This window comes from Prunus mume, linkage group LG8 (assembly GCF_029339155.1).
Source record: "Prunus mume cultivar Tortuosa linkage group LG8, ASM2933915v1, whole genome shotgun sequence".
Classification (NCBI taxonomy): domain Eukaryota; kingdom Viridiplantae; phylum Streptophyta; class Magnoliopsida; order Rosales; family Rosaceae; genus Prunus; species Prunus mume.
The window spans coordinates 4,031,300-4,049,292 of record NC_142705.1 but is presented as its reverse complement, the minus strand read 5'-3'; the positions used below and the strand labels follow the sequence as shown (position 1 = coordinate 4,049,292).

Here is a 17,993-nt window from a genome sequence, read left to right as displayed (position 1 = left end):
CATTAGCTAATGACTTATACTCTGCTTTGATGAAGGGATCGGTGAGGTCTATGCATTAACATAAAATCCATGTATAATAGAACTGCATTGGCCATAATTTGTGAAGAACAGGAGGAACATTACTAATTAGGAACCATTACTATTTAAATAAGGATATTTTGATATTCTTCAATGAAAATGGGTTTAAGTTGTTATTTTGAAAGAACAAAATTTCCACTCACTATTAACACAACAGGTTTATCACATCATCAACAGGTTGGCTGAATTATTGATAAAAGGTCAGCTTTACATGGCGAAGATACTACATCAAATCTGCAAGCAGTTCATACTGTGGTTTACATGAGTAGAGCCCTTAACTATCAATCCTAGAGCTTCACAATTCATCATGAAAGCTCCCTTTCGGCAAAGTAGATTTGGGTTGATTTTCCAGGAGGTATCTTGTGGCCAATGATGCATGCAATGCTGCTCCATATGGAAGAACATCTTCATTTACTCTAAAGAACGGTGAATGCCCTGATTCAAACTTTCCTTGAGACTCATTCTTCATACCAACAAAGAAGAAGTATCCCGGAATTGCTTCTTGATAAAATGAGAAGTCTTCTGCACCCATCATGGGTTGCCTTTCCAATATGTTCTGAGGGCCCAACAAATCACCTGCAACATTTCGGAAGTGTTCATGCAGATTTTTGTCATTAACAGCCACAGGGTAAAAGGGCTTATCCCTTTCATTGAATAGGACTGTTGCATTACACCTCTGTACACTGGCTTGCCTAGTGATAACCTGCAATTCAGATAAAGAACTAACATTTACAATGTGGCATTGTAAACGAAATCAATAAAGACAGCAAAGGGTATTTTTTACTTCAGCACTCAGTCAGGATGCCGAAAGTAAAGGGAGGAATACCTCTTCAATTCTTTGTTTAAGTTGGATAAAGCTTTCCTTTGAAAATGCCCTGAACGTGCCACCAATTGTAACAGAATCTGGAATAACATTGAATGCACCACCACCTTGGAATTTTCCAACGGTAACAACCTGCAAGATATACTTTCATATAACTAAATGGATATGAAGTAATCACGGCACTATTCCTTGCAAAGGGGTCTAACAGGCACATGAAGTAAGAGGTTAACATTTACCCATGAGTGAGCGACAGCATAGGGAAAAGAAAACATTTAATTACTTTCTATATTTGAAAGCAAAAATGATCTGGGTAGAATTTTCACTTCAAATTTTATGGGACAGAGAGGATTTTATTGCAACGGAACGATAAAATATGTGTAGTGCAAAACAAAGGGGTCAAGAAGATCAAGGTTCAAAAGTAATGAAGAACCAAGGTACAGGAATAACAGGAACTAAAATGGATTATGGAACTAAAATAAATCATTTATAAAAAAGATACTGATACGACATATAATTGGAAGTTCCATTCCATACGGCTGCTGCAAGAACAATACAAGTTTTTACTTCCACACAGCTGCACTGCTTGGGCTATTTTGATTTGATGGGTTACTTGAGAGATATAAAATGACACAAGCAGAGGAGAGGGAGAGGGAGAGGGAGAGGGAGAGGGAGAGACAGAGAGACATAAAGAGAACCTGTGATTCCAAGGGGTCAGCTTCACGTGAAACAAGATGTTGCAGACTAACAATGACATTGGAAGCAGCCAAGATTGGGTCTATTGTGTGCTGTGGAATGGCAGCATGACCCCCCTTCCCACTTATTACTGCCTCAAAAAAACCACTCGCAGCAAAAAAAGGGCCAGACCTGGTTACCACTGAACCAATGGGGTAATCAGCAGCGACATGCAACCCAAAGATGGCACCAACATGCTCCAATGCCCCTTCATCTAACATTTTCTTTGCTCCTCCACCTCCTTCCTCAGCTGGTTGGAAAACAAGAACAACTGTTCCCTATAAGAAACATAACAAATAACTAAGAAAACTTTCTTCTGGAGATGAGAGATATATTAAATGAGACCGCTATTCAGCTGACAGAAAACAATGGAATATCTAATAATGCAGCTCCATAATCAAATATCCCAATAAAGGAAAGATAGAGCTCTTTATGTAGAAACATTAGTCAGCAAGCAACTTCTTATGCTACATTCAAAGTACATTTTCATCAAATTGACAATCCACTGAAGAATACAATGCTTGTGCTCCAATGACATAGGGAAGTTAACAAAAATGTAAGTAAGAAAAGAACTTATGGTGAATGTGTCATTGATGCTAAGTGTACTTAATATGCCAATAACCCTACTAAGAAATACACACACACTTGGCATTCTATAGACTAAGTACTATGCTCCACCCTGGTAGCTGGCTACATCATAATGCAATTCCAACTTCCAGTGGGCACTCCAAAAGTCAATTAACATCACCATGTTTCCTCCCTCCTTATTATGTCATCTATGTACTTGATACACTTTTGGTAGTCACATCTTTAACTTGATGACAATTACTATTGAGGGGTCTAAGCTCTTCTTTTATAAGTAAACTTCTGGGAAGCTAAGTCAAACTGCTAATGTGTGTAACCACATAACATCCAGCCAAGAAATTCAACACATATGAGGATTGATAATCTCAATCAGCTAACCTGCATGCTTCTATATGGGGATTGTCAAACAGGGGACACATATGTATAATGATTTTGTATTTTTTTTATAACCTGATGTTTTGTGTAAGAGCAGAGATGAATCAGGAACCATGTTTCCCCATCTGAAATGACAATTTTTATTGTATAATTGCTTTATGAAATTGTCAAAAGTCCATACCAGCACGATGTTCAAGGTTACGTAACTACTTCAACCCATAAAATTAACCAGTAAAAAGAACACAATAGGTTCACATCAACAAAAATCCAACTTCTATTCTAGAAATAGAAGGACAAGGAAACCTGTAATTCGTGGTGATGCTCTTGAAGTATCTTTGCAGCACCAAGAAGCATGGCAACATGAGCATCATGTCCACATGCATGCATCTTCCCCGGAACTTTACTCTTGTGCTCCCACTCCACACTCTCCTGTACCAAAAGCCAATACTTGTCATCAATTTGTCTTTAGCTTTAGTTCAAAATAACAGTCAATATTAATGATTAATTTCCAACTCTCTCAAGTCCAGCACTAAAGTCCAACATGAATATAATCCTACTCAAACATTGACAAAAACTAAATTTATAAAGCTCCAGAATTCTACTAAACCTGCATAGCTAGAGCATCCATATCCGCTCGAATTGCAACAAAAGGCGGTCCACCAGTCCCAATAAAGCCAACAATACCAGTTTCAGCCAATGGGTATTTGTAAGGGATGCCCATCTGGTCAAGCTCAGCTCTGATAAGCTTACTAGTCTCAAATTCCTCAAAACCGAGTTCTGGGTTTTCATGTATTTTCCTTCGAACACCCACCATAAAATCAAAAAGCTCCTGCCTTTTAGCATGGTCGAGGAACTTAACTGGGATTTGAGCCACCTCTTCCGGGCTCAAAGAATGGTCTGAAGAAATGAGAAGTGGCATAATCACCAGAACTATGAAAATCAAAGAGACCCATTTGCAGAGAGCCATTGATTGCAAGAACTGAGCTTGTGAATCTGATGACTGAATTGGAGAATATGAGAGAGTGGGTTAAAATTTTGGGTTAGGTAGGAGTGAAAGCTAAAGATGTAGGTGACTCTGCACTCAGAAGGGTACCAACAAAACAATCCAAAGACGGTGACCTCATCATACGAGGGATGAGAAAGCAACCGTTTTAGAGCTCCAAGACTCGTAGATGATAGGCGCTAATGGCAGAACGTCATCAATCGAAGGGTATTTTACACACGTGACATGATTCCTACGGAAACGACCTGTCGTTTTTTAAACAACATTCATAATTTGATTCTGTAGCATTCTGTAGGACATCGTCTACTTAATTCAACATTAGTATCATAATAATTTCATTGTCTTTAATAAATTTGTACATCACCAACTTGACGGTAGTTTAATGGTATTTCTCTTCTCAACCGTCAAAGGCTAGCTCTAATGGTACTTTTTCTCGAGTTCCCAAATTCAAATCCTCTACCATTAATATATAAAAAAGAAAGAACACTTAATGGGAACACTTAATGGGATAGCTGACTTTGTTTGTGCAAAGTCAGATTTACATATGGGAGATTCTAGCATCAAATTCACATGCAGCTCACAGGCTGCAAGTTGTTTACATGGGTAGAACCCTCACTTCATCCTAGCGCTTCATAACTAATCATGAGAGTTCCCTTTTGGCCAAGTAGATTTGGGTTGATTTTCCAGGAGGTACCTTGTGGCCAATGATGCATGCAATTGCTGCTCCATACGGAAGAACGTCTTCATTTATTCTAAACAACGGTGAATGCCCCGATTCAAACTTTCCTCAAGTCTCATTCTTCATACCAAGAAGGAAAAAGTATCCTGGAATAATTACTTCTTGATAAAATGAGAAGTCTTCTGAACCCATCATCAGTTGCCTCTCCACTATGTAGTGATGCCCGAGCAAATGTCCTGCAACATTTCGGAAGTGTTAATGCAGATCCTTGTCGTTAACAGCCACGGTGGGGTATAGGGCTTATCGTTTCCATTGAATACGACGGTTGCACTGCACCTTTGTACACTGGCTTGCCTTGTTATAACCTGCAACTCCAATTCTTATAGAATTAACATTTTGTGATAGGACATTGTAAAAGAAATGGATAATCAGCATACGATATTTCTCTTCATGTTCTTTGTTTAAGTTGGATAAAGCTTTCCTTTGAAAATGCTCTGGACGTGCCACCAATTGTAATCTGGAATAACATTGAATGCACCACCTCCTTGGAAGTTTCCAACTGTAACAACTTGCAAGATATATTCGCTAGCTTTCACGAAATTGAATGGATACGGAGTAACGAGGGCGCTATTCCTTGCAAAGGGGGTCTAACAAGCATATGATAGAGAAATTATAGAATACTATGGTAGTATGGCCACGTCGTACCTCTTGTACATGTGAATAAGATGTTAACATTTAATTCATGTGAGTGAGTATAATGTGAATGAGATACTAGTTGCTATATGTGATAAAACAAAGGTCTTTAGTGAACCTGTCAATCCAAGGGGTCGGCTTTACGTGAAACAGATGTTGCAGCAGACTAAGGATTACACTGGAAGCAGCCAAAACTGGATCTATATATCGATTGCTGCCGCTTTTTAGCACGGTCAAAAAAATTTATCTGGGATTTGAGCCACCTCTTCCGGGCTCAAAGAATGGTAATTGGGAAGTGGCATAATCACTAATATGGCTAAGAAAATCAAAAAGACCCATTTGAATTGGAGATTATGAGAGATACGTTAAATATTTGGGCTTTGTGGGAGTGAAAGCTGAAGATGTATGGGCTCTCCTCAGAAGGGTTCCAGAAAACTGACAAAATCCAAACAAGGTGGACCTCATCAGATAACAAAGGATTTCCTCAGAGCAATTTGAAACGTGAAGGCTTCTATTTCAGTTTCCATCTTTAGTCCCAAACAGATTCCCAGAACCATTTTCGTGCCCAGCAAACAAACCAATCCAATCAAAATGACCCGCAGTTCTTGTTAGAAACTAAATAATCCAAACATCAGATAACATAGGATCCAGTATTGGTCGTCCACAAGAGTGAAAATCTAAAAGCAAAGAAATAGGACTAGAAAAAAAAAGACATGCAAAACTAGAAACACAGTTCTTGGGTTTTTTTATAATTTCAGCTTGAGGAGGAAAACCAATCCATAAAAGATTAACACAGTACCACAGTTTCCATCTTACTTTCGGAAGAATCAAGACAACATTATCATAAATATATAATTAAAATAAGCGGAAGTCAACAAAGACAAATTAAAATGACCTAAACCAAGTTATAAGGAGATTTTTTATTCTAGGTGGTGGCTATCCAAGGGTTTTGAATTTTCATATTTCACAATTCTTAATATTCGATTCGCGTATCAATGGCTTCTTCATGCTGCAGGGCTTCTATTTCCAGCTTCATGGCAGTTATTTCTTCTTGTTTTGGCTGATTCATTCTAATCCAAAGGGTTCTTCAACCTCGCACTCACTGAGTGATAAGAATGAGAAACTTTGTTATACACAAAATGCACCAGAATTCCAACATATAAATTAAATGTTATCGTTAAAAACACAAGAAACGTGAAGGAAACTTACGGTGTGAAGCAAAAAACAAGATCAAACCATTCTGAGCCCTTGATATCCACAGAATGAAGGGTTGAATATATGGTCTTGATCATATGTCTTCCTCCTTCTCCAACAACAATTTGAAACGTGGTGATACTAAGATATTGAACCTTGAGATATCCATCGCACCAGCCAGTCTGGACATGGAAAAAGTCATGGTTCCCCAAATGAACCAAATACTGTGACCTATCATTAAAACATGGCAGCACCGGACGCTCGAACTCAAGGCCTTGCAATATAAAAAGTTTTCTTAGGGAATAATGAATACCATTATCATCATGTTCGTCCATAGTAAAGGAGAATGCTATAATCTTTGACTCCCCATATAAGGCATAGATAGTCTCGTCTACAACCACAGCCCTCCCTTGGAATGGAGGAGCACAATAAGCAGAAGTGTCAACTTTCACTTGATTCCAATCCTTTCTACCCACATGAAAAGCAACGACACCGAATTTCCCGTTCCTCAAGCCAGACAATGAAAACAAAATAGCACCATAACAAACGGCAAAACCAGTTATTTGCATATGGGGGTCATAATCATCATAAAATGGAAAAGGAGTCATTTGCTTCCAAATCTTCTGATCATGATCATATCTCCCAAAGGAGGGCCCCGTCAATGATAAGAAGGTTGATGGACATGCAAGATAATAAACCTTGCCATATGCACTCACAATAGTTTCTAGTGATTTAGAGGCTGGGATAGGAGGAATAGATGAATATTTTGACCAACTCTCCGTGTCAACAATAAATCCACCATCATGTCCAATGCAATATAATATGGAGTGGTTGAAAATCCGTGCAGCACCATGGCAAGAACCCTTGTGAAACTTGGCAACATGTCTAACTACTGGGGATTCATGAGTGACTTCTCCTCCATGTTTGAATTTCACTTCATAGACTGCATTAGCGTGCTCATCGTCCTCATAAGAAGACACGAATAAATATACAGATCTAGCTTCCTCTTGATTTACCGTCATTGATGCATGCTCCCAATCCTCAGGCAAGCTGAACAGAGAAAAGAGATGTATAAAATTATTCAAGTTAAATCTTTTCAAAGACCTACCCTGCCTAGAGAGAATTTATCTAGTAGAAACTGGTTATTACATATTTCAAGCAAATTATTCAAAATGCATACAGCAGCGAGAGAAAACTTAAGCAAAATTCTCCGAGAAACTAAACAAAAAACAACAATGAGAATTAAGAACCGACCTTGGGTAAAGATCATCAGCCTCATGGTTGGGATTGCAGTACTCAATCACCGTGGAAGGTGGAAGCGGCTCCGTCATTACGGGTGGACCGGGTTGTCGTAAGCGAAGCTCCTGCGTTATTGATTTCGACCAATCCAACAGTTGGCCCAGAGTTTTCTCCATCTCTGATATCTTGCCCACAGATTTCTCCATCTCCGATATCTTGCCCAGTAGATCATCTTGGTGTGAAGCCATCGTCAAGGCATGGCCTTGACTCGAGCTAAGCTCAGCGTCGGCCACGGAAAATTGAGATATACACCGATCTCCCATGATAGGGCCTTTGCTATTGGAATGCTTAAATTGAGGCAAAACGGGAATTTAATTTAGGATTTGGGGCTGCAGCGGCAGAAGGGACTGTTGATATGAAAGTTTCAAACTCTACGGAAAATTCTATAAATATAAAGATAGAAGAGCAAATGCTGTCATTAATATCCGTAAAGTCTGAATTCCAAAGCATGTATTTATATAATGACCTAATTAATCTTGCAAGAAACAGGAATGTAATCCTAAACCTACTAGAAATAGGAAACTTATTAGTTATTTTCTTTTATATTTTTTTCTGAAGGAAGAAACAGAAAACCTTCTTTTTCTCTTTTTTTTTTTTTTGGTTTTGGGGGGAAGGAAGAAACAGGAGACTTGATAGAAGAAGAAACTAACAAACATACCCCTTTTATGATTTTTGGTTTTCTTACTCGTTTTATGAGATTGAGTTTGTTACTCTTTTTTACGAGATTGGGTTTTAGGGCCAATTGAGTAAGCCGTTTAGTTCAAACTCCTATATAATCTACCTTCTTCTCTCCCTCCCTCTTGGATATCTCTTTCACTCAGTATCTTCTTTGGCTTCACTCTCGTTAATCAAAGGTGGTGTTATTGGACCACTCCACATATCTCATACGTTTTTGCCTCATTGTCAACGACAATTAAAGGTTAGCTTATGCTTTCTCATTTATAACATGATTTTTGTTTTCTTTTGTTTTGTTTTGAACATGGAGGTTTTTTTTTCCCATTGTGGTGCATGGTTGTTTTCTTTTTTATAAACTAGTTTTGTTTTATTTTGTTTTGAACATTGTGTTGTTTTTTGTTAGAGTTGTGCTCAAGTGTTTTGTGAGAATACTGTTCGTTTTGAGCTCAAGTGTTTTCTACGGATAAGCTAACCTTTGATTGCTACCATATTTATGTTGATGTGGTATGGTTTACTGTGGGATTTTTAATTTCTCTTTTTTGTTGGTCTTATTTAATCTCTCAGTGTTAGTCTTTTCAAATTTGTTACTCATGATGTCTTTTGGTCTTAAATTTTCAGGAAATGGAGGTTGATCATGATCCCATTGACACCGATTACATTGATTACATTAAAATTCAATGGCGCAAGAATAATTTAAAATACAAAGTAATGGGTTCTCGTATTAGCTTTTATAATTTTGATGTTGATTATGTTAGCGGAAAACAACATTATGATGGTGAGTTGTTCTTCAAGGAAAATAAACAAGGTGGAATGCCTGTGACATTTATGAATATGGATGCCAAGGCTGGAACTAAATTGAGTGTCGAAGAAATTTTCAGGTTGAATATTAAACTAACTGATAAAAGGATTCTCCGCCCATGGATGTATACATTTTGCAAACAGAAATCATTCAATGGTGAATTATGCAGTGAGGCTGAAAGAAAGATGGTGAAAGGTTGGTGGAGCTTGTGTTATGAAAAGTTTGATAACACACTCACTGAATGGTTGGCCAAATTACAAAACAAAGAAATTAGTGATCCTGACAAGTTGAACTTCAATGTTGGAAATAAGTGCTTATCTGATTTCTGGCGTGGTACTATACGGTGAGCGGAATAGTATTTTTGTTATAGTGCTATAAATTTATGGTTTAGTTAACTAATGTATTTCATGATTTGACAGGGAATTAATAGAGGCAATTGCTTACATTCATGATTGTGGGCTCTTCCATGGCTCGTTGAAGGTATCTGGTAAGTATGTTGTTGTTGGGGAACAAGTGACACTATGTAACATCGGTGGTTGTTTGAAGAGCCTTAGAGTACAAGATCAACATTCAAGGAAAATCCAAGATTTCAAAGATTTAAGGGACACTCTGAAGAAGTTGCTGACAATGGGACATAGTAAATGGCCTGAGCGTGATAGTTTTCTTAAATGTTTTGACGATCTTGCAAAATTATATGGGTAAGTTCTTTTGAACTCTGTGTGTGTGTGTGTGTGGAGTATATGTTGTTACTTGTGTGTTAATGAGTTTTTTTTTTTTTTTTTGGTCTTTTCAGCTATGGAAAATATGTTGAGAAATTGAAGAAGCACCCCTTTTTATTAACTCCTTATGAAAGGGTGAAACATATTGTCGGTATTTATTATGATGATATATAAGTTTTACGTGGAGAATAAGTTGAACCACAATGATGATTTTAAGGTGTTCCGAGGTTGGACTAGAGACAGACATAAGCTGGAGCCGTTTTTGTGTAAGATACTTGAGACTGGTAAAGGTAAATCATATTCTGATCTCCCGTCAGAGCTTTTAAGGTTCCTGCGAAATACCTATTAGCATTATAGACAATATAGTGATAAGAAGGAAGGTATCAATATCGAGCACGTGGACACTATTTTCAGAACACGCTGGGTTGATTTTTTTGATAGGATTCATCTTGTCAATTAGATTGGCAGTGGATGAGGCATGTTTTTGGTGATCATAGCTTAGAAGAAGTTTCTTAGACTACTGAAACTAGATAACATCCATTTGTATAAGATACTTTAATGCGTACTCTAATTGTTTGTTTGTTTTTTGTTTTGTTTTTTTTTTTAGTTTTTTTTGGTGTCTTTTGACATGAGTTACTTTGTATCATGACCTCACACACCAATTGGAAAACGTTATTTCAAAAATCATGACCTCACACACCTAAAATGCAGAGCTACAGTGTACCCTCAAGAATTTCAGAATTCGTGAAGTGACGGCTGCTTAGTGTAGCTATCCTTTTACCCAAAATATGTCTGCTCTAAAATCAATGCAAGTGCCAAAAGGATATTCCGCAACTCTTAAATTCCTCAAGATTACTTACACAAGCAGGATGAACTATATTAAATTAAAGGAAAAGCATAAACCCAATTAATATATATATATATATATACTTACAAGTGTACAAGATATAAAAATAAAAAATAAAAAAAACTTTATCACTCTAAACTAATCCGACTTCTTTATTTTCATCTTTTTCTTGCCTATTAATTGATCTGAAAAAAAAAAAAAAAATAGGCGAGGGATGAGCAAACCACCGCTCAGTGAGTAAATTATGTTATATGCTAGTCAAGCAATGTCATTTTACACTCTACATAATATCATAAAAAGATACATAATCCAAATCATTTTACATCATGACTTCATATCTTGGTTATCCTTCACAAATTGTACCCAGCACGTGACCATTATTGGTCTCACTACCCTATTTCCCCGTTTGGTACATTTATCCTTCGGATACCATGTCACTGAATAATACGCACTTCACAAAAACTCCAAAAAATATATATTTGGTGAAATATTGCACAAATTAGACATGATTGATTTGAAAATAGAGAGAGATTTGTAAATAGAATAAATCCATGATTTTCACATTTATCATAAAATAAGAACTTTTAGATCACATTACATAAACCACTCAACATGATAAGTATGAAATATTACAAGAATATAAGTGACTTGGTCTCCATCTTTGAGAAGAGCTTCATATTGGGCAATGTCCAATTTTGAGTTGCCTTGCTCTTGAGTGGTTTTACTCTTCTCTTGCCCACCCAATTCCTCATCTAGGTAGCCTCTACTCTTCAAATTAGTGAGGTTGAAGGCCAAGGAAAGAGCAAAAATCCAATTGTAATTACCAAAACTGCAATGTAGTTTGTGTAAAACTACAATGCAGAACCTGTATAAAATTTCACTGAATTAAAGCTTAAATAGTATTGCAAAATATCATATGACAGTGATGACATCATCCATTTCCAAATCAAGACAAATGCATAGTAAGTGAGCTTTATAATAAGATTAGATCATTGCCTGACATACATGCATACATATATTTGATCACAAAGTCTCACATACCAAAGAACCCTATTATTAAAGTCGTCCTTTCACTTTAGAATTTTGAAAATTAAATTAAATTTCGGGACGGGATGTTACAACATACATGAATTCAATGGTCCAACAAGTATCTATGATTACAGTTCATATTAGACAATTTTCTATTCTTCCCTTATGAAAAGAAATGCTGCAGCAATAGGAAGCAGCTCCATAAACTAAGAAACAAGTCAATAGTTACCTACATAGTACAGACTAATATATTTCAAAAAAGGATTTTGAAAAGCAGAATACCTCTCTGGCAATTCCCCACACTTTTTCCATATATAGAACTCAAGGTGTAATGAATTTGCAGCTGCAAACGCCAGATCATATCCAAATAACTACAAACAAACACAATCAATCATACCCAATCCCAATATATATCATGCCTCTATAAGATGGGGACCTTTTGACCCAAACCTCAATACACATCTTTTTCCTCGCATCGCTTCAAAGCTGCCATAGCCTGCCCTTCAAAGCTGCATATGATATCCATTAAAAAATAAAAAACAATTAGTGTATGAAACTAGTTAATCAGGCTATTGAAATCATCAAGTAGGACCATCTAACAAATGATTTTTAATGAAGCATTTGATTAAACGTTTTGTGCTCTTGTTGCACTGCTCAACCTCATCGAGGCATTTAATCAAGCATTTGGTGGGTAATTTGCAAGGCTAATGTACCCCTACTGAAAAATAAAGAAATATAATGATGCAAGCCGGCAAGCAGAAACGAAAAACAGAGACAGAGAGAAAAATAAATAAATTTAACCCACATACCCCCATACCAAATATTACAGACAAATACAATCAATCATACTCAAATCGAATATAAATCCACCCAAACTGAATAAAAACCTTCAAAATCTATTACAACCCCAAATTTTCCACACACCCGCACACAAAAAACCAATTCAATTACTGTAATTTCTAAACAAACATAGACATAATAGAATGCTAAATGAATTTAATCGTAGCATCACCAATCAAATCATCATAGGAAACATCTAATTCGGAAAACCTAACCTAATCCAAGCCCCAATTTTTGAAACCCTATACTAAAACACAACAATCGCAACAAGAAGCAAATCATTATTAGGGTTCAAATAGGGTTTTGACGAACCAAAATGAGATCAAATAGGGTTGACTAGTCATTGTACTCGGCGCCAATCCTGAGCCTCCTCTTTGGCTAAATCCAAAACAAAATTTCATTCCTAGGTAAAAATATTGTTTGTCTCAAATACTAATTAGTAAAAGATAGTTATGTCTAATACTAATTTTTCTTAGAAAATATCATAAAAATATACACAATCCAAATCATTTTACAACATTACTTCATATCTTGGTTATCCTTCACAAAGTGGACCCAGTTCGTGACACCTATTGGCCTCACTGCCCTATTTCCCCTTTCTGGTACATTTATCCTTCGGATACATTTATCTCTCTCTCTCTCTCTCTCTCTCTCTCTCTCAAACACTACTTCATGGTAGAAATCTATTCTAAATAATTGGAATGAATGATTGAAGTAAGGATGGATGATACTTATAGGAGAGGCTACAGATGCAATCAAATAATAAGATAGAAAAGTAAGGGAATAATGTGACTCATTCCACTTTGGTAAATGCTATCACAACACCACCACCGAAAAATATGATAGAAAAGTAAGGGAATAATGAGACTCATCCCTTTTTGGGCAATGATATCACAACACCACTTGTTACTACTATGCAAGGTGACATGGCAATGATGATTTGATTAAAACTCAATTCCAAGCCTATATACATGGAAAACAAGAATGGTACCATCTTTCACCTAAAGGAATAATCTCATACTAGGCTTAAGATTTTATAACATTTAAGTCTTCATAATAAATATTAAATAAAGAAAAGCCACATTAATAAATAATTAATATGTAGTATGAATATTTCTTTAAAATAATAATTTTTATAATTTTTAAAACAAAAAACAAAAAACAAAAACATTCTCAGAGAGAATGAATATTATTGGACTATGGTCCGAACCACAAATGGGAAGGACATCAAGAAAGCAATAGTGTACATTCTAAGAAAATCCTGCGAGCAGAAAGCTCGATCAATATGGTTTTCCAGTTGTTGATTACTAGTCCAGGTAAAAGAATTACCTTTCGAAGCTACTTCAATGAGTCCGGCAGAGTGAATAAAGTCTTGAAAGTTCAACATGTATCTAGTGACAACATTAGATCCGCCTAATTTTTCATGTAAGAAAGGATGTTTTGTTTTTTTCGGGACCTTTCCTATTGAGAGGGGCGATAACATACTAAACTCACATACACTACACGAATAAAGGTGTACCAATAAAATGTTCCAAATAAGACTTTGTTCATCTTTTTGAGGAAACATATAAAGCCAACAAACAAAAAAAGGTCTATCCAATCCCAGAATCAAACACAGAAGGTAACAAGAAACGATCATTCATGTAGTGAATACCAACTTGAACATTATTGTCATTCGAAGTTAGAATCATTCAACCAGCCACACCATCAGGTGGAATCTCTATAAACCTATTAAAACCAAAAGTAGTAAATTTAACATCGAAAGATCTTGAGGACAATTTGGTTTCCATAATAAAAATAATATCTGGACTATAGGTCCGATCCAACAAAAGCAATTCCGATCTAAACATCCAGAACAACGTTGACCATTCCATGAGATGAGAGAAACTTCATATAGTTATGATACATAAAGGATAAAGATTATTGTACCACCAAAAAAAAAAAAAAAATGAGCAAAAATAGAACCAGGTCACAGCTTGAGGAAAACTAATCCATAAAAGATTAGCACAGTACCACAGTTTCCATCTTACTTTCGGAAGAATGAAGCCAAACTTATAATAAACATAAAATTAAAATAAACGGAAGTCAACAAAGACAAATTAAAATGACCTAAACTAGGTTATAGGAACTTTTTTCTTCTAGGTGGGTGGCTATCCAATGCTTTTGAATTTTCATATTTCACAATTTCTAATATCCGATTATCGCATCATCATTCGCTTCTTCATGCAGCATGGCTTCTGTTTCCAGCTTCATGGCGGTTATTTCTTGTCTTGGCTGACTAATACTAGCCATACTCTCCTCTTCTATGTGTTCATAATCCTCGCACTCACTGATTCATAAGAATGAGAAACATTGTTACATATGAGATGCAACAAATTTTCAATGTACAAATTAAATCTTATTGATAAAAACACAATAAACGTGAGGGACACTTACGGTGTGAAGCATAAAACAAGATCGAACCATTCAGAGCCGTTGATATCCACAGAATGAACAGTTGAATGTATGGTCTTGATCATATGTCCTCCTCCTTCTCCAACAACAATTTGAAACGTGGTGATACTAAGATATTGAACCTTGAGATGTGAATCGCACCAGCCAGTCTGGACATAGAAAAAGTCATGGTTCCCCAAATGAACCAAACACTGTGTCAAATCGTCAAACCATGGCATTAGCGGACGAGCGAACTCAAGGCATTGCAATATAAAAAGTTGGCTTAGGGAATATGCAATTTCATCATCACTGCCTTTCTCCATCTTAAAGGAGAATGCTATAATCTCTGCCTCCCCGTATAAGGCATAGATAGTCTTGCCCACAACCACAGCCCTCCCTCGGAACGGAGGAGCACAGCAAGCAGAAGTGTCAAATTTCACCCGATTCCAATCCATTCTACCCACGTTAAAAGCAACGATGCAAAAATCCCCGTTTATCAAGCCACACAATGAAAACAAAATAATGCCATGACAAACGGCATAACCAGTTATTCGCATATGGCGGTCATAATCATCATAAAATGGAAAAGGAGTCATTTGCTCCCAAACCTTCTGATTAGGATCATATCGCCCGAAGGAGGGCTCCGTAACTGGTTGGAGGCTTGATCGACGTGCAAGATAATAAACCTTGTCGTACGCGTACACAATAGTTTCTTGTGAATTATTAGGGGCTGGGGTAGGAGGCATAGATGAATATTTTGACCAAGTCTCCATGTCAACAATAAATCCACCGTCGTCACCAAAGTAGTATAAATTGGAGTGGTTGAAAACCCTTGCAACCTGAGGGCAATAACCCTCTCGGAACTTGGCAACATGTCTAATTACCGGGACTTCTCCTCCGTGTTTGAATTTCACTTCATAGACTCCATTAGTGTAAATCCCATCCCCATAAGATGACACGAGTAAACATACAGATCTAGCTTCCCCTTGAGTTACCGTCATTGATGCATGCTCCCAATTATCGGGCAAGCTGGACAGAGAAGAGAGATGTATACAACAAGTCAAGCAAATCTTTTTTTAAAGACCTACCCTGCCTAGTGAGAATTTATCTAGTAGAAACCAGTTATTATATATTTCAAGCAAATTATTCGAAATGCATCCAGCAGCGAGAGAAAACTTAAGCAAAATTCTCTCATAAGCTTTTTTTTTTTAATTATTAATTTTATAAAAAAAACAGCAGCAACAACAACAACAATGAGAATTAAGAACTGACCTTTGGTAAAGATCATCAGCCTCATGGTTAGGATTGCGGTACTCAATCACCGTGGAAGGTGGAAGTGGCGTCGTCGTTGTGGCTGGACCGGGGCCTTGTAAGCGAAGCTCCTGCGTTATTGATTTCATCAAATCGAACAGTTGGCCCATAGTTTTCTCCATCTCCGGTAACTTGTCCATAGATTTCTCCATCTCCAATATCTTGCCCAGTAGGTCATCTTGGCGTGAAGCCATCGTCAAGGCATGGCCTTGATCCGAGGTAAGCTCAGCGGCGAAGGTGGTGGAAAATTGAGATATATACCGATCTCCCATGATAGGGCCTTTGCTATTGGAATGGTTCAATTGAGAGGCCAAAGGGAATTTAGGGTTTGGGGATGCTGCGGCAGAAGGGGTTTTGTTGGGTATGATATGAAAGTTTCGAAATCACTGAAAATTGTAGAAATATAAAGATGGAAGAGCGGATGCTTTCATTAATATCCGTAAAGTCTGAATTGCAAAGCATCTACTCATATAACGAACTAATTAATCTTCCTAGAAACATCAGACCCAAAAAAAATCTTCCTAGAAACAAAAAAAGTAAGCCTAAACCTACTATAAATAGGAAACTTACTATTTTTTTTTTTTCTGTTTTTTTTTTTTTGGTTTTTTGGTTTTTTTGTTTTTTGTTATTAAAGGAAGAAACAGGAAACTTACTATTTGATATCCCATTAATTTAATGGACTTTTATCTTCGTCTTTAGGAGAGAGTCGAGGCCCATCACCGATCATGATTCTCAATCTTTGTTGCTTCTCATAAGAGCGACGCCAGCCATGCAGCCCAGCCCGAGGGGAGGGGGAAAAAGCCAAAAAATCGCTCAGTGAAGCCCAGCCCGGGGTGTGGGACCCACCAACCCGGCTGGCCCAAGGCAACTTTCGCCTGTGTCCAAAACTCGGTGGGGTGACGCCATGACGACGGTGGCGACGTCGCGCGTTATTCAAATTTTTCGTTGCGCGTGCAATGCACGCACCAACGCAAAAATTTGAACTCGCGTCCGACGTCGACGCCACCACAACGGGTGGAAGCCACGTGGCACTCCCAGCGGTCCGATTTGATTCCAAATGTTAATCCAACGGCTGGCGATTTTTGGACAATAAAATTATGAAAAAAAATTGAAATTTTTTTTTAAAAAAATACTAAAAAATCCTAAAAAATTCTGATTTTTTTTCCTATAAATACCCTTCACTTTCAACACCAATTCTCATACATTTTATTCTACTTCTATAATTACTCAACATATTTTTCACTCTTCACTCAACATTTTCTTCACTCTTCACTCAACATTTTCATCTCTTTCACCTTGTAATTTTAGTTTCTATTTTTATGGCTTCTTCTATTGAAACTGGAGGGGCGTGGAGCACCATGGAAGATGTTTCTTTGTGTGAGGCTTGGCTCCGAGTTTGTCATTGTCCCTTGTCAGGCAATGAGATGAAATTTTTCCATATGTGGAAAAAAATTCATGCCGAATTTTAAAAAATTCCGGACTCCACTCGTACGGAAATGGCATTGTCGAGTAGGTGGAAACTTCTCAACAAAGAGATGGCAAAATGGAGAGATGTCTTGGCAAAAGCGATGAACTTGTATAAAAGTGGGGAAAATCGTACTAACGAAGTAAGTATTTTGTAATTTTCGTAATCATTAAGTTTAATGTCCTAATATATATATGTTGTTAATATTTATTGCATTGTCAATATTTTGTTAATATTTCTTGCATTTCAAATATTTTGTTAATATTTCTTGCATTTGAAATATTTTGTTAATATTTCTTGCATTTTCAATATGTTGTTAATATTTATTGCATTTCAAATATTTTGTTAATATTTCTTGCATTTTCAATATGTTGTAATATTTATTGCATTTCCAATTGTTTCTTCATATTTCTT

The 17,993-nt window shown here is 36.8% G+C and overlaps 3 protein-coding genes, 1 long non-coding RNA gene and 1 pseudogene across 4 annotated transcripts; all 5 read right to left on the bottom strand.

Annotated features, from left to right (window-relative positions):
- Nucleotides 1–236: 236 nt before the first annotated feature.
- LOC103340780 (IAA-amino acid hydrolase ILR1-like 4) lies at nt 237–3,783 on the bottom strand. Its single transcript, XM_008244226.2, has 5 exons — nt 3,201–3,783; nt 2,897–3,022; nt 1,597–1,911; nt 905–1,033; nt 237–781 (listed from the first exon to the last, which is right to left on the bottom strand). The coding sequence occupies exons 1-5, from the start codon at nt 3,558–3,560 to the stop codon at nt 374–376; spliced, it is 1,338 nt and encodes a 445-aa protein (XP_008242448.1). The 5' UTR covers nt 3,561–3,783; the 3' UTR covers nt 237–373.
- Nucleotides 3,784–4,232: 449 nt separating this feature from the next.
- On the bottom strand, nt 4,233–5,525 carry LOC103340778 (IAA-amino acid hydrolase ILR1-like 4; annotated as a pseudogene).
- Nucleotides 5,526–5,795: 270 nt separating this feature from the next.
- Nucleotides 5,796–8,059, bottom strand: LOC107881751 (uncharacterized). Its single transcript, XM_016796308.2, has 3 exons — nt 7,417–8,059; nt 6,178–7,212; nt 5,796–6,070 (listed from the first exon to the last, which is right to left on the bottom strand). The coding sequence occupies exons 1-3, from the start codon at nt 7,722–7,724 to the stop codon at nt 6,034–6,036; spliced, it is 1,380 nt and encodes a 459-aa protein (XP_016651794.2). The 5' UTR covers nt 7,725–8,059; the 3' UTR covers nt 5,796–6,033.
- Nucleotides 8,060–11,040: 2,981 nt separating this feature from the next.
- On the bottom strand, nt 11,041–12,717 carry LOC148914536 (uncharacterized). The gene is made up of 2 exons (XR_016122755.1): nt 11,813–12,717; nt 11,041–11,366 (listed from the first exon to the last, which is right to left on the bottom strand). It is a non-coding gene; the product is annotated as an uncharacterized LOC148914536 (long non-coding RNA).
- Nucleotides 12,718–14,319: 1,602 nt separating this feature from the next.
- On the bottom strand, nt 14,320–16,623 carry LOC103340779 (uncharacterized). The gene is made up of 3 exons (XM_008244225.3): nt 16,076–16,623; nt 14,807–15,832; nt 14,320–14,699 (listed from the first exon to the last, which is right to left on the bottom strand). Exons 1-3 carry the CDS (start codon nt 16,384–16,386, stop codon nt 14,558–14,560), a joined length of 1,479 nt encoding a protein of 492 aa, XP_008242447.2. The 5' UTR covers nt 16,387–16,623; the 3' UTR covers nt 14,320–14,557.
- Nucleotides 16,624–17,993: the final 1,370 nt, after the last annotated feature.